At 43.6% G+C, this 15,879-nt stretch overlaps 1 protein-coding gene and 1 long non-coding RNA gene across 2 annotated transcripts in view; one reads left to right on the top strand and one right to left on the bottom strand.

Moving 5' to 3' along the window:
• Positions 1 to 4,091, bottom strand: part of LOC138982242 (uncharacterized) — a 55,528-nt gene extending 51,437 nt beyond the window's left edge. The window contains exon 1 of the long non-coding RNA XR_011460815.1: positions 3,860 to 4,091. This is a non-coding gene — a long non-coding RNA (uncharacterized lncRNA). The remainder of the gene's footprint in view (positions 1 to 3,859) is intronic.
• LOC138982240 (uncharacterized) overlaps positions 1 to 14,309 on the top strand; it is a 31,398-nt gene extending 17,089 nt beyond the window's left edge. The window contains exons 2-7 of the mRNA XM_070355480.1: positions 4,796 to 4,960; positions 5,467 to 5,650; positions 7,091 to 7,831; positions 8,214 to 8,535; positions 10,529 to 10,825; positions 11,325 to 14,309. Of these exons, the coding sequence (XP_070211581.1) occupies positions 4,797 to 4,960; positions 5,467 to 5,650; positions 7,091 to 7,831; positions 8,214 to 8,535; positions 10,529 to 10,825; positions 11,325 to 11,701 (2,085 nt within the window). The 5' untranslated portion in view covers position 4,796 and the 3' untranslated portion in view covers positions 11,702 to 14,309. The remainder of the gene's footprint in view (positions 1 to 4,795; positions 4,961 to 5,466; positions 5,651 to 7,090; positions 7,832 to 8,213; positions 8,536 to 10,528; positions 10,826 to 11,324) is intronic.
• The last annotated feature ends 1,570 nt before the right edge of the window (positions 14,310 to 15,879 follow it).

Here is a 15,879-nt window from a genome sequence, read left to right as displayed (position 1 = left end):
TAACGCGTCGCGCGTGTGGAAACACTCCTGGTCATTTTCTATGTGCTTGATTTTCGTCGCACCGCTGGAAAAACGCTATCGCGGGTACGGAAACACAACTTTAGTGTGAGACGCGGTAGTGGTACTCGCGGTAGTGACGCTCGCGGTAGTGACCAGTACCCGATCACTCCACATAAACGCTGGTTCTGGTTGCATTGTGCCGCTGACATACAGCTAATAGGATTTTTACACCCCCAGTATAGGGGTGTGTATAGGTTTCACTCGATGTGTTTGTGTTCGCAAGTAGATCTCAAGAATGAACGGACCGATCGTCACCAAACTTGGTGAACAGGTTCTATACATTCCTGAGACGGTCCTTACAAAAATTGGGACCAGTCAAACACACGGTTAGGGAGTTATTGGTGGATTAAAATTATACAAGGCCTGGTATAGACGGACACCCCCGTTGGTCAAAGGGAAATAACCATTCTCACTGCCACCAACTGAGAAGGCTATTTCCCTTTGACGGGGGTGTAGTTCCTATCGGAGGAATTTCTTGTTTTAATCCTTTTGTGGTATTGCTGATGATGCTGAACATGTATTTTACTAGTTTACCAATATGTATCTTTGACCCTGATAGCCTACGAAAACGGAGCAATCATGGCCCAACATTGGCCCAATGCTGAATTTATTGGCGCGGTGTTGAGCCTTAGTCGGGCCGTTGTCGTAGGCTGTCAGGGTTTATGTAGCCTTGTTCCATTGTATTCTGACTGTCATAAAGTAATAAAGTAGATGTGTACTGCCGGGCAGTACATACCCCAAGCGAAGTCGTCCATCTGTGTGTACATGATTCTCTCTCTCTCTCTCTCTCTCTCTCTCTCTCTCTGTCTTAAAATGTGTCATCGATGACGTGTTTTCATACTTGCTAATGCGGCAGGCTAATCATGACGTCAAATTGAAACTTCTTGAAGTCTCTCAGAAAGGGACATGAAAACCATGTGGGGGTTACTAGTTTGGGCTGAAAAAAAACCCAACTCCACCTAAAATTCAAGCGCCTATGGGGCTGAATTATGCAGCATAAATTGTGAAACATCAGGATATCTCACACTTTCAATTCTGCCATCATGTCAAATCTGACAACAAACCTACCCACAAAATGTCATAAATATCGGTGTAGAATTGAGACTTAACGGTTTTTAACTGCCAAAAATAAGTTTTTTTGACTGGAATAGTTTGTCTTGAAATTCAGTTTGGGACAACGGACCCACCCACTAAATTTCATAAAGATAGGTGAAAATTTAAATGTAACGGTTTTTAACTGCCAAAATTATGTTTTTCTTCTGGAAAAGTATGGAGTGAAAATCAGTTGGGGACAACGAACCTACCCACAAAATTTCATAAATATCGATGAAGAATTGAGATTTAACGGTTTTTAACTGCCAAAAATAAGGTTTTTTGTCTGGAAAAGTATGTCTTAAAATTCAGTTTGGGACAACGGACCCACCCACTAAATTTCATAAAGATAGGTGAAGAATTGAAATTTAACGTTTTTTAACTGCCAAAATTATGTCTTTCTTCTGGAAAAGTATAGAGTGAAAATCAGTTGGGGACAACGAACCTACCCACAAAATTTCATAAATATCGATGAAGAATTGAAATTTAACGGTTTTTAACTGCCAAAATTATGTTTTTCTTCTGGAAAAGTATGGAGTGAAAATAAGTTGGGGACAACAAACCTACCTTTAAAATTTCATAAGAATCAGTGAAGAAATAGGATTTAACGATTTTTTAACGGCCTTTAAATCATTGGTGATGTCATCATAACCCAGTCGTTGTAGTTGTCGTCGTAGTTGTTGGTGTTGTTGTTGTCATGTTCGTTGTCGTGATTGTTGTTGTTCTCGTGTTGTTGTTTTTGTTGTTGTTGTTGTTGTTGTTGTTGTTGTCGTCGTCGTCGTCGATGTCATTTGTTGTTGTTGTTGTTATCGTCGTCGTCGTCGTCATCGTCGTCGTTGTCAGAGGTTATTTCTAAAGATTTCATTGATAGTCTTTGTTCTCGTCACCAAGACTTGCTAAGAACAAGCTTGGAACAGCAAGAGTTCCAAGAACAAGATTAGAACAACTCATTACATCATTACCAGTACGTCATTTGTATTTAGAACACACTTTAGAAAAAAACCTCTTCAGCTACAAACCAGTCACCCTCACATGTCGGAGGTGTTTGTCTAAACCACTTACTGAAATGTTTTGAGGTTTAATGACCATACACATGTTGAACCGGTGAGTGTCTTCCGCTGCTTAATTCGCAAATAACTATTTTATTAAAGTCCGCTTGAAACGCTCAAAGATGAAATTCCATGTTAAAAAGTGACAAAAGTTTCACATTTTCCCGTTGTAACAGCTTCCGATGATATTATATGAAAATTCTGATCCTCTGAGAGGATTCCCCGAAACAAAATCAGTTTGTACGCCTAATTTTAATAGAATTGTCCAAACAGTGTCGCTAATATTGTGCTAAAAGATGAATTCTAGAACAATGTTCACAGACAGACACCACTTGGCAAAAAAATTTTCAGTGCTGGGAGATGAAAAAAAAAACTACCTCGCTACGCGCGGGCTCCGCCCGCGCTCCGCTTGGATTAATTTTAAGAGAAAGCAGTCATGAACACAAGGAGCTGGGAAAAGTTGCCTCTTACAACAAGCGTGGATAAAGACACATACTTGACACAGGCAAGTACTCTTTTTTTTTTTCAATCACCACTAGAAGTCCCTGGGCAGCATTTTGCTCTGAAAACTGAATCTCACATACGACAGGTGGATCAATTATTTTAAAAATGTGCCAAATTGCATATCTCCAAGGCCTTAAGACTAAGAGTAGATATTGGGAAGGCCAGTTCAAGAAGGTGTGGGTGGATCAACACATAATTTGCTGGTATACTGGGAACCGTCCCAGAGATAAATAATGTTATATATTATTTGTGGCATAAACTAATAAAGTTAGTCTCTCTCTCTCTCTCTCTCTCTCTCTCTCTCTCTCTCTCTCTCTCTCTCTCTCTCTCTCTCTCTCTCTCTCTCTCTCACACACACATACACACACATACTGATGTCATCTGACTTACTTGGTATCACAAAAGGTGCTGCCTTGCCGGTTTTTGCTGAAAAATAACTCCGAGACAATTAGATTCAATGAATACAATGATACAAGTAACCGGCAAGTCATAAATCCAAGAAGGTGTGGGGACCGACACAAAATAGGCTGGTTGTGGGGTCCGTCACAGAGAAATTAGGTCGAAAGTGGGGTCCGACACAGAAAGTGGGGACCGACACAATGAATTATGGGAACCGTCACGCCTACGTCACAAAAGTGTGTGGGGACCGAACACAGCCAATTTCACTGACTACTTTTGTTGTTTTTATTATTACGGCTGTTTGGATGGCCCTACAATCTGGAAACTTGGGCTGTCTGCTACAGACATGTTGAACTTTTTGCTGGACCAACGACAGTTCCAAGCAGGCATTTTTTGGTAGGATATTTCTTGCCGATGCTACGAATTATGCAGTTTTGCAGTAAAGTGGAAGGCATTCTACCTAATAACGGCTAAAATATCAAAAACCTTCAATCCAACAGCACCTAGGCATGTAGTGTAAACACTCACAGATCTAACAAGACCATTCTCAGAGAGCAACATTGCGTAATACTACCATAAATGGATGTTTTGTCCGCGAATTTTGGCGTGTGGGAACCGAGTGGGAACCGAACACAAAGGGTCAGGGCACCGGACACAAAGCGTAGGGGAACCGTCACAGTGTCACCGGTGTGATTTACCCGGCAAGATTTACAACTAAATTGGGAAAATGCACCCCCAAAATTGAAATGACTGACCTTTTCGAGGCACTTTCTGTATCCAATAGTGTGTAAACGATCAGGAGTGCATGAGACACGTGAATCACCAAACACTTGAAGACTGAGTTCAGGCAAAATTGAAAAGCCCTAAATGAACAAACAAAAAATGCTGTTGCTGAACACGAACGTTTGCAAAACCAAACTGCATGGAACACAACAGCATCCAGACCCTATCGCAAATAGCTCCCCACTAAACGACGCAAAAGAAACGTAGAGCTACTATAAATAGCTCACGCTCAAGGCCGGCAGACAACTCTCTCATTGCAGACCAGCTGCTGTGAAAGGGGGACTACTGCGTCACCATGTAACTTATCAATCAATATCAATATGAGGCTTATATCGCGCGTATTCCGTGGGTACAGTTCTAAGCGCAGGGATTGTTTTTAATTTTTTTTATGCAATTTATATCGCGCACATATTCAAGGCGCAGGGATTTATTTATGCCGTGTGAGATGGAATTTTTTGTACACAATACATCACGCATTCACATCGGCCAGCAGATCGCAGCCATTTCGGCGCATATCCTACTTTTCACCGCCTATTATTCCAAGTCACACGGGTATTTTGGTGGACATTTTTATCTATGCCTATAAAATTTTGCCAGGAAAGACCCTTTTGTCAATCGTGGGATCTTTAACGTGCACACCCCAATGTAGTGTACACGAAGGGACCTCGATTTTTCGTCTCATCCGAAAGACTAGCACTTGAACCCACCACCTAGGTTAGGAAAGGGGGGAGAAAATTGCTAACGCCCTGACCCAGGGTCGAACTCGCAACCTCTCGCTTCCGAGCGCAAGTGCGTTACCACTCGGCCACCCAGTCCAGTTATAGATTTGATGATTTCCGTTTATGTTTTTAAGCAAAAATTAATGTAAACTTATTATAATGACTGTAATCGTTGTTGTGCGTCTGCAGGATGGACTTTTCCAAGTTCCGCACCTCTGGGGACCTGTCTGACATGACGGTGTTAGTGGAGGGGGTGGAGAACAACCTTCACCGCTTCCCGCTCTACGCAAAGTCCGAGTTCTTCTGTGGCCTGGCCAGGGGACCACCCTTCCCGCAGTCACCGTCCTTCACCAAGTAAGTGGGGGTGAAGAAGGGGCAGAGTGGTGTGTTCAAAAGACAGATAAGATGAGATTATTCTTCCGTTGAGTTTCTAATCTTGAAAAGAGAGAGAGGAGCAAGGCCGGGTGGCGTGGACGAGGACGGAGGAAGGGACGGTTGTATGGCGGTGCCAGGTCCAAAATCGTCCATGAGCATTGACTTGACTTGAGTTAATTTAACTATTCCAACTATTCCAAATCCCAATTTAAGGGAAACGGAGGACTGTAGAGTCGCATCCGCTTCATCCCTCTCCGAATTGTACACGGTACGCCTTTGAGCTATTTGACACACTTTGTTGTCGGACAAGTCCGCTTTAGGTTTTTCCATGACATATACCTTCCTTTTTCCCCCGAAGTTTACTCTACATAAAGTCTGAAAATGTACCTCTATCTTAAGACTCCTATGTACGTTTATACAACATAATCTACTCATATTTTTGGAGGTTGTATAAGAAAGGTTTTACTGTACCACTTCACGTGCAGATCTCGCGTGGAGCTGACGGACTTTCCAGGCGGCCAGACGGTGTTCGCCGTGGTGGCGGACTTCTGCTACAATATGTCGCCCAAGGTCACAAAAGACAACGTGGTTGAGCTGCGCTGTGCCGCTCTCAGGCTACAGATGGAGGGGCCGGGCAACCTAGCGGATGCTGCTGACAAGTTTCTGCAGGTATGCACACTTTTTGGCTGATGAGAAGGGGTAAGGGGTGAGTGGGTGAGGGTCAAGGTCACAACGTGGTTGAGCTGCGCTGTGCCGTTCTCAGGCGGCTACAGATGGAGGGGCCGGGCAACCTGACTGATGCTGCTGACAAGTTTCTGCAGCCGGTGTAACACGAGAAAATTACTCCCACGAGATTTTTTACTCCGGAGTAAAAAAAATTCGTACGAAAATGTTGCTCCCTTTACGAAAAAAGTACTCCCCCATTACACCAGAAAATTACTCCCCACGACATAAACATTTCGTACAAAAATGTTACTCCCCTGACGAATAAATAACGAATAAATTACTTCACCCTAACACGAGCAATTCAACTTCCCATGCTAGGTGTACGAAATGTTTACTCCCTTCACGGTCCCCTGTTAGTCTTGGTGGTGGAAGGGGTGGAGGGAAGGTAGCGCGACATTCTTTTGCGCGAGATCACATATTGGCATTATCCCTTCGCCGGCATCCCATTTTCGCGTACAAGATTTTTACTTGAAGTAAAAAAAATGGGGAGTACAAATTTCGTGGAGGGAGTAATTTTTTCGTGCCCTGGGGAGTTTTTTCTCGTACTTACGGTGTACTCGGAGTAAGAATTTCGTACGACATCTTTACTCCGGAGTAAAATTTTCGTGGAGTACAAATTTCGCGTTACATCGGCATGCACACTTTTTGGCTGATGAGAGGGGGTGGGGGGGGGTGGAGGTGGTCCAAGGTCACAAAAGTCAACGTACTGTAGCAGCGCTGTGTCGCTCTCAGACTACAGATGGACGGGGCGGGCAACCTGGCGGATGCTGCTGACAAGTTTGTGCAGGTATACACGCACTTTTGAGGTTGATGAGTACGAGTGGCAATGATGTAGGCTACCTATGGACTTTCCTATTGATGTAAGTTATGTTCGTCATTACCATTGGTAGCAGAAACATCGTCGTCATTACAACCATCATCAGAATTATGATCACCATCGTTCTCGTCGTATTAATGAGTCTGCTCACACAGCAGCAGCAACATGATTAGAATCTTCCAAATCCTCATGACCATCTTCTTCACCAACATGTTTATCGGAGTATATTTCAAGATTGATTTACCCAACCTCCTGTACCTCATTTACGTCGTCCCTCTCGTGCGCCTCTTTGTTGCGTTTTTCTTGCCCCCCCCCCCCCCCCACCACCCACACACACACTTATTGTACCTACCTACATCTTACTGATGTCACCCAACATGAGCTATACACCTACCCTCTGTTTCTTCTACTTTTTCCCGCTTTGTTTTCTTAACTATCTTATGCTTCTTGTAACCTTTCTTTCGTCAATGGCGATATGTAATATATCATAATTTTAAATCAAGAACGCACATCGCCATAGTCCTCCTAATCACAAGGACTTTTACTGTACACGTATCCATGCGCAGGACACAGTGGCCTCTGCTAAACTGAGCCGCTCCTCAAGCTCGCTGGTGACCCTGTTGCTGCACTGCGCTAGTGTGGGTCAGCTGGCCGCAGACTCTGGCGTGGTCAGTATCTGCACTGACGCCCTCGTGGACACCTGGCTGAGGTCCCCCGGCAAGTTCTCGCCCACCGCCTCCTCCGCCGCCACCCCGGGCAGCGCATTCACCCTGCAGGGCAGCGCCTTCACCCCCATGAAACCCTCCACCAACGCCCTCTTGCCTCCCTCGTCGTCCAGCACCTGCGGCAGCGGTGACGTCACAAGCGATGACGTCATGATGGACAGTCTGTGCAAGCTGCCGGAGGACTGGTTCGCGGCCCTGCTGACCAAGGCCTTGGAGAAAGGTGTGCGGCAGTCGCAGCTGGCGGAGATGGCAGTGAGATACGTTTCAACGGCCATCGACAGCGACGAACTGGAAGGCCGCAGGAACAGGAACGGCGGCGGGGGTCTGATGGGAGACGCCAACGGTCACAGCACTCCGGTCAACGACTCAGGGTCCGTTGTGGACTCCTCCGCCTTCCCGGACTTGGATAAGGATATTGACAGCGCCAGGGAAGAGGTTGAAAATTTGGAGGTGTCTAACAGGGGGTTACCCTCCATCCCTGACCGTGATGTGGACCTGGGAGTGCTGCTGGACACCGTGCTGACCACTCTCCCCGAGGACGCCTACAACCTGCCCTCCCTCACCATGGAGTGGCTCACTAAGGTAGGACTCTCTGTCGACCTGCCTCCCGCTATTGCTTATCAAGTAGTGTGTTTCTGAAACAGAATCTGGGCAGGAACTCAACTACAGAACAGAATGTATAGTCTACATTGTGCTGTCTGACTTGTGCAACACTTGAACTTGAAAGTCAGAATCAATATGATATGTCTCTTTATACTGTTAAAATCCTAATCAACGCCTTTTCATGCAATTAAACTAACTAACTGATTCATTTGTTGTTTGTCACGTCTTTCCAGCTGCTGCCAAGAAAGAATAATGCAGATGCAGCTTACCGACCTTCTTGTAAAATGTTTTCGGTCGGACATTAAAATGGAGATCACCAGAATCCTTAGCTGAAATAATCGTCTCTTCGTTGATTTTTCAGGTGTTGAGAATTTCAACCGCTCACGGCTGCTCATGCAGACAGTTTCTCGTCAAGATTGCAGCCGACAAATTGACCCGTCTCTCATCAGAAGACCTTTGCATTGTCTCCCCTTCCGTCCTCCATGACATCGTTTTGGAAGCCAAAGCAGACGACACACAGGCGGAACGCGCATGCGCGCTGGTGGACACTTATCTTGGAGAGATGACCAAAAAAGGGGTACTGACCGCTGAAACCTTTCGTCTGTTGGCCAGTGCTGCCCCGCCTAACATGAGAAAGAACCATGACAATCTTTACGAAGTGCTGGAATACGTCTTGAGAGCTGGTAAGTTGGGTATTCAATTGTGTTTTGGTTTTCCTTTGTGGTTGTGTGTTTTTGTGTTTGGTCATGGTTGTGTTTGCATGTATATATTGTGATTGCAATGAATGCTTTGAGTCCCTGCGTTCTGAGGGCTAAATACAATTAGTGACAACTGCACAATTGTACTGCTACAGCCTTGCGCCTTTTTGCCCTACCAGAAAGCAGCCCTTTCACTCTTAAAACGGCAGGGGGCGGGGATGTAGCTCAGTCGGTAGCGCGCTGGATTTGTATCCAGTTGGCCGCTGTCAGCGTGAGTTCGTCCCCACGTTCGGCGAGAGATTTATTTCTCAAAGTCAACTTTGTGGGCAGACTCTCCTCGGTGTCCGAACACCCCCGTGTGTACACGCAAGCACAAGACCAAGTGCGCACGAAAAAGATCATGTAATCCATGTCAGAGTTCGGTGGGTTATAGAAACACGAAAATACCCAGCATGCTTCCTCCGAAAGCAGCGTATGGCTGCCTAAATGGCGGGGTAAAAACGGTCATACACGTAAAAGCCGTGGGAGTTTCAGCCCATGAACGAACAAACAAACTCTTTAAAAAAAAATGTTTTTTAACATTTGTCTGTTTTGGAAGGTGAAGCCAGTGCCAAATCAGAATAAAATTATAAGGTCGAAAAAGATGTGTATACTGTAACTGTATAGCGGCTAATATTGGCCCTCTTTGATTCATACAGCTAAAATCAATCAGTCATATGATGACAGGGCAAGCGTGTAAAGTGATTAAGTAATCTATTTAAAATTACACCAACACTAACCTAATGGGAAAACAGGTTGAGGCACGGCTCTTGAATAAAAGTATCAAGATCTTCATGGCAGAAAACCTTACCTAAGAACACATTATTTTAGGATGGATAGCAACTTTCCAGTGCAATGAGTGACAGAGTTTTCTGTGCGCGTTTTATTTTACACATATACTGACGTCTTTTGTTAAAAATGTGAAAAGTATGATGTTTCAATTGGCAGATTTACTTTTATTCGCCGTATATAAATCAGCACTCATTTGTGTCCGTGAAATGTTGTTTTGCGCGTGCTGACCGTATGTGTTATGCCTAATCAGCCTTATTTTCTTGCTTTGTCATTGAAATCTCACTCGAGAAGTGCTGCACATGCTAGTGAGTGCATACATAACCACTAATGACGTGTATTTGACGCCGAAAAAAATGGCCATTCCTTTATTTCTCTGCTTCTATTTCAAAAATACATTACCCCATGCCGCTAGTGTTAAAGTAATGTCTTCATCGATGAAAAATAAAAAGAGAAAGAACAGGTGAAATAACTGTGATTTGCATTTTGTTTCGGCTGTGACGAAGAATTGATTAGTCTAGCAGCAGGTCAGTATGACACGCTTGTTGTTAATCTTGGAACATGCCATTCATATCGGCCGAACAGAAACAGGAATGGATAAATTTTACATCAGCTATTATGCAGCTCTCACTTTTGGCAGAGAAAGAGACGTTGTGTGAGATCGTTTTGCCATGCGTCAGTTGCTGATGATTAATACGGTATGAAGAAAGATTTTGGCGACAGGAATTAACGCACGTTTGATCGTCAACTTCTCACTCCATCTGATTAAATCGAAAGGTCATTTCGTCCACTTTGCACGTTTGCATCCATATATCGATTCACAAGCATACAGGCAATTATGTTCACCCATTTTTACATCATTCGATCAACTAAACGATCAAATATCTGTTCAACCAGATAGTCAGGCAAACAAACAGCCAAACAACCATGTACCCTCGAAACCAACAAACTAGCCAATTATCCATCACCAGATCAATCAGTCAACCAACCGATCAATCAAACAATCAATCGATTGACTAATAAATAAATAAATCAATATTTAAACTGATCGATCGACAGATCAATCAATCAGTCAGTCAGTCCGTTAATGAGTCAGGCTATATATTGCACCTACAACTAATCCATCCACTTACCTTTCCTCTGCTTCCAGAAAAAGACTCGCTAAACGCAGAGCAACGCCAGGAGCTGCTCTCCACGATCAACCTTGACCTTGTCACAGAAGAGACACTGCAGCGCCTGCTGGACTCTGACCTAGTTTCTCCCGAGCCTGTCGCACGTGCGTCACTCAAATTGTGCTCCAGCCTAAGAACAGAGCTGGAGTCCGTCAAGTACATCGCTCAGATGCAGGAGGAAGAGCTCACCAAATACCAGAGCAGGTCGTCGCCACAGCCATCTCCAAGGGGTGCTGGTGCCTTTGTCAGTTCTTCAAAGATTGATTCAGATTCAGGTGAGTTTGGTTTTTTAAATGCTGTAGCGTGTTTCTGTTGGGGGATGGTCACGGGTTCTTTTTGACGTAGATTGCTTTTCACAAATTTAAATTCCAAGGTGTCTTGCCAAAAGGATAGTCTTCCGGACATAGAAAGAGGAGAAGATGAAGACAACAGTCAAACTGACTCTGGCCGAATCAATTACAGAGAGAGCAGAAGCACAGAAAGATATATACGAACGGACAGGCATGCAAACAGACAGTAAAGCGGACAGAGGCTGACAGACACTGAGACAGGCAGGCGGACAGACAGACACAAGAAAAGAATGCACCACAAAACGGAAAGAGAGGGAGGGAGGTAGTGTGCCTGAACGACTGTGCATGTCTGTCTGCGTGTGTCGGTACTTCCTATACCTGAGAAGTTTTTGTTTGTTTCTTTTCTTTGTTTGTGTGTTTGTTTGTTCGTTTGTTTTCTACCCGGCAAAGAAGCCAATACGCTAACCATTTATAATCTGTGCAGGTTTCTCCGACACCGGTCTCGACAGCAACAAACCAGGTCAGCAGGATGCCAACGAGCACGTGCGCGCCGCTCAGAGCGTGTTGAGCACTGCACGCTCCAAACTGGCCATGCCTCTCTACACCGGTCATCGCCCCTACGTCCCCTCTTCCACCTCCACCTCCCACTATCCCCTTGTGTCCGGCCTCGTGGGCGACCATGACTCCTCCCTGCAGGATGAGCTGGAGTTCGGCCGTAACTTGGACAGACCCATGTTTCGAAGTCTCGAGCCGCGCGTGCGATCGCGTCATTACCCCGTTTACATCGGATCTACGTCATCGTCTTCTTCGTCACATCCTCATCATCGCTCCACCTATTTCCCTTACTCGCAGCGTTATTAAATAGGGGAAGGGCTCCTAATATGGACCGGCTCCTAATATGGACCACCACCAACTAACGGCGCTAGAGCGCTCAAAAAAGTTTTATTCGCTGTATTCACCCTCTTTGGATAACTTGCACATGTCAAAACAGTTGCAGAAACACAAATCTCAAAACCGTTAGGCTTTTTCTCTTTTTTCACTTTTGGCAGCGTTCACTCTAAATTTTCCGCCTAAAACGGACTCGTTTCTGTCTGCAGCCAAAGCTTTTATCAAACAGAAATGGCTATATATGACAGCTAAAACCGTATTTGTTACATTTTAGCAGTGTTGACCCCGAGTTTCTACTGCAAACAAAACATAATAGCAAAATCTCAAAGTATGTGCGAGTCCCCTAATATGGACCACCTTTAACAAATCGAAGAAAATAAAAGCTAAAGGCTATTTTCATTAATTCATTAAGAAGCTTGCTGGTAATAACCTAGAACTAGCCCTCGAGATTTAAAAAAAATGCAACGAAAAGTCTTCTTTTCGTGTAAGTTGATAATTTCACTTATTTTCACTCTGTTTTTGATAAGCTTCTTTAGTTTCCTGGTGTGCTTCAAATAATGCTCTCATCAACCCGAAACAGATAAATCTAGAGCATATTTTAATTAGGCTGACTTGTACACTAATTTGTATCATGTTATTTTGAAATATAGGGGGCTTTTTACAGTGATTCGTGAAGGCCGCTTCACTGGTCCATATTAGGCGCCCAGGCTCCTAATATGGACCCTTTGTGATTTTTTCTGTATTTAAATTTTGCTGAATGTGTATCAAAGCTATTTTACTCTAATTAGGCCTAACGGTTCACCTAAGAAAGAAGGACTACCAAACACAAAATGAAACTTCTTTGCACGAAAACAAGCTAGTTATCAGCAATAAACGAAAAGTGGTCCATATTAGGGGCCATTCCCCTACTTCCGTCTAATACAATTGATTTTAAAAGTTCAAATGACTGAGCTATTTGTTATGTCTGCAGTAAATGAGAAAATTTTAGAATAATGTGAACAAAGACGTTTGAAACAGGTGGGGGTAATGGTGGTGGGGTTAAAATAAAAAGGGTTGTTGTAAACACCTCGGATGAGCTCTGTGAGCAGAATTTCGAAAAAAAAGATAATTATGCTACAGTTTTTGAGAAAATGTGCTTAAAAAGTAGGCTCAGAGACAGGTGTTTACAGATTTGTTTTCAACACTTCTTATGAATATTACTGTTGTTGTAACACTGCCCACACAAGCTGCCGTAATGTGACAGCATGTCTTGCCAGCATTAACACTGATCTTTAAAATTACTAGACAAACCGGCTGAAAAGCTATTCACAGTAAAACAGATTCCATTTTTACTCACTGATCACAATTTTTTAATTTTTTTTATCCGTTATGTATTCTTAGGATTGTTAGAACTACAACAAGGTTCACATATATTGATATAAAGAAGCGGTCGCCGATATTCATAAATGTAAATATCATGATCTAGTCGAAAATCCGTCCAATAATGAAGAAATCGATTGGGGTTTTTTGCCTCAATGTTTCCAAGGAAAAGCAACGCTTCCACAACACAGACAAACCTGACAGAGTTATTTCCGAACATCGTCTATAAATCCCTCATGTAGAGTCCTAAAGTCATATTATTGTGCATTTAGCCACCATACCAAAGACTTAGATTATGAGGACGTCAGTAGTTGAGTAGTCGAGTTATCAGCTAGATGCAAACAATTCCTGTAGTTTTGCCATGATGTTTTTATACTGATGTAGAAGAAACAAACCACCGTACATGTAAAGTGAGTCATTGTAAATTCTTCTGTACAAATACGTCATGCAATATTCAGTGTTGCTGGATATAACTGCTTTCGGTGAATATATTTGACATTGTCTACAAATATTGATTTCAGAGGTCCTTGAACATGCAGGCCTTGTTAGTCGCCGAAAGGTAGATCATATGAGTCTGGCAGGTTTTGGGGGTGGCCCGGCCGGGAGACTATTCGCTCCCGTATTTTTCGCTTTCACTCGGCCTGACATTTGGGTGCGTATTTTTTGCTCCCCTGCCTTTGACCCCAAACAGAGTTGTTTGGTCCCGATTTTTTTCGCTCCCATGTTTGCACCAGAAGTGCGCAGAACTGGTGGTGTTGGAACACGGTTCAAATCTGTCTTTACTGATTATGGTGACCGGCAACATGCGTGCAGAAACAACAGAGAGACAGACAAACAGACACTGTTGACAATGTTGGAGTTGTGTAAAGATAATTGAGGTATATGTAACGTTAGGTGCAAAACATTCAGAACATTTGACTTCATCGTAATAACATTATCGCTTTTATGATCACCTCAGTAGTAGAATGACTGACTGACGAAGAAGTAATCAGAAGAAATGCTTATCTGATACGTCGTGTACAACATAATTATAGTCTTCGCTCCAGTTTTACTTTCGGTACGCAAGCCCGTGAGTGCTGAATATTTACATGTGTATCTGCAATGTTGGCCTCTCTTTTCGTGTTTGTTGTTGTATATAAATATAGTGAAGACTTAAAGACTGTGATAGCATTTAATAGGCTTATGCTCTTGTTGAAATGATTAAAGTAACAATTCGTCGAAATGTTGAAGTGTTTGCGGCACTGACGCGGCCATACGTGTGTGTGTATGTTAGCCTCCATGATCCTTTCCTTTATCTTCCTCTTCTCCTTTTGTTCCTTCCGTCTCTTTGTTACTTTCCTAGCGATCTGTTATCATCTCTGTTGGTTGTATCAGTGTCCAGCTGTGCTTATGATGGGGGAAGCTCTGTGGAGCGGAAGTCGGGTGATTGAGACACCAAGACAGAGGCCGCAATAACATTATCTACTCAGCGCAGAGCACAACTTAAACAAGAAAATTGGTTGATTAAAATCAACATGGCCGAAGCAATGTTTTCATAAAAGAAGCGGTATTGTACGGGCACATGTTGAATTTGGGTTACATGTGTTGCACAGTATTTGACTCAAAATCCGTAGGCGTAAAAACATGCAAAGAAGAGTGATATAGGTCCCTGTTGTGAATATAGTCAAGTGGATACATTGATTACTTATGTTTCACACTAGTTTTGCTGTTACAGCAGTCCCTCTCATGAACGGACACCCTTGGGCCAGTGCAAACCTGTCCGTACATTGCAGGTGGCCGGTCACGGGAGAGCCCCCCCCCCCCCCCCCCCCCCCCCCCCCCCCATCACACACACTGACGGACTGAGTGAGTCTTTGCTACTGGTGAACGAGCTCTACTTGTCCTTAAACAATAAGGTCAAACTACTACAACTTATAACTGAAAGGTAAAAAACTGTCCTGTAAAAATGACGTTAAATCAACGGTGTCAGAAAAAGAGAGATAAAAGAAATCCTCAAATTCCTGAGGATACAGGCACCCCATGAAAGCAGCCGCGAACATACTCACAGAGGCACACATGCTTGTGCAGATACTTTGCAAAAATATGAATTGAAAACCTGCATGTGTGGTCATTTCTTTTTTGTGTGTGTGGCTTTATTGAATACTTCAGGCAGTGACTTTTCCCTGTCCAGTTTTCTCTTTCGTCTCTTATCCTTGGCACAAAGGGTCAAAAATAAAAAGAATAAGCCCTTAAAAAATATGCCCATATTTTTAAAAATTATGCCCATATTTTTAAAAATATGCCCATATTTTTGAAAATAAGCCCTTATTTCAAACAAACAAACAAACAATTCTTCCCCGTGCATATCAAACCGTTTTTCTCGTGCATATCAAACCGTGTGATTGACCTTAAAGGCACAGTAAGCCTCCCGTAAACCATCACCGAGCTCCCCGAGTACAGTACAAGCATACTTCCATTTGAACGCTCACCGAACGGGAACATCCTGGCTGCTTTCTGTTGAGCGTGAGAAATTTTCAAAGAATTTATTTTCGTGGACTTGGTCCTCTACAACAATGGCGCCTCGTTTTGGTGCGGACGGCTGTTATGCATATTCAATACCGGAAATCACGCCCGGACAGTAAGCCTCCCGTAAACCATCACAGATACTGTCAGGCTTTTACACACAGTACAAACACCCTTCCATTTGAACGCTCACCAAACGGGAACATCCTAGGTGCCCTACGTAAAGAGCGAACAATTTTTAAAGAATTAATTTTGCAGATTGTCTCGAACACTTTTTGGACCCATCCTGA

The sequence above is a fragment of the Littorina saxatilis genome, linkage group LG12 (genome assembly GCF_037325665.1).
Source record: "Littorina saxatilis isolate snail1 linkage group LG12, US_GU_Lsax_2.0, whole genome shotgun sequence".
Classification (NCBI taxonomy): domain Eukaryota; kingdom Metazoa; phylum Mollusca; class Gastropoda; order Littorinimorpha; family Littorinidae; genus Littorina; species Littorina saxatilis.
This window is presented reverse-complemented; position numbering and strand designations above follow the sequence as displayed.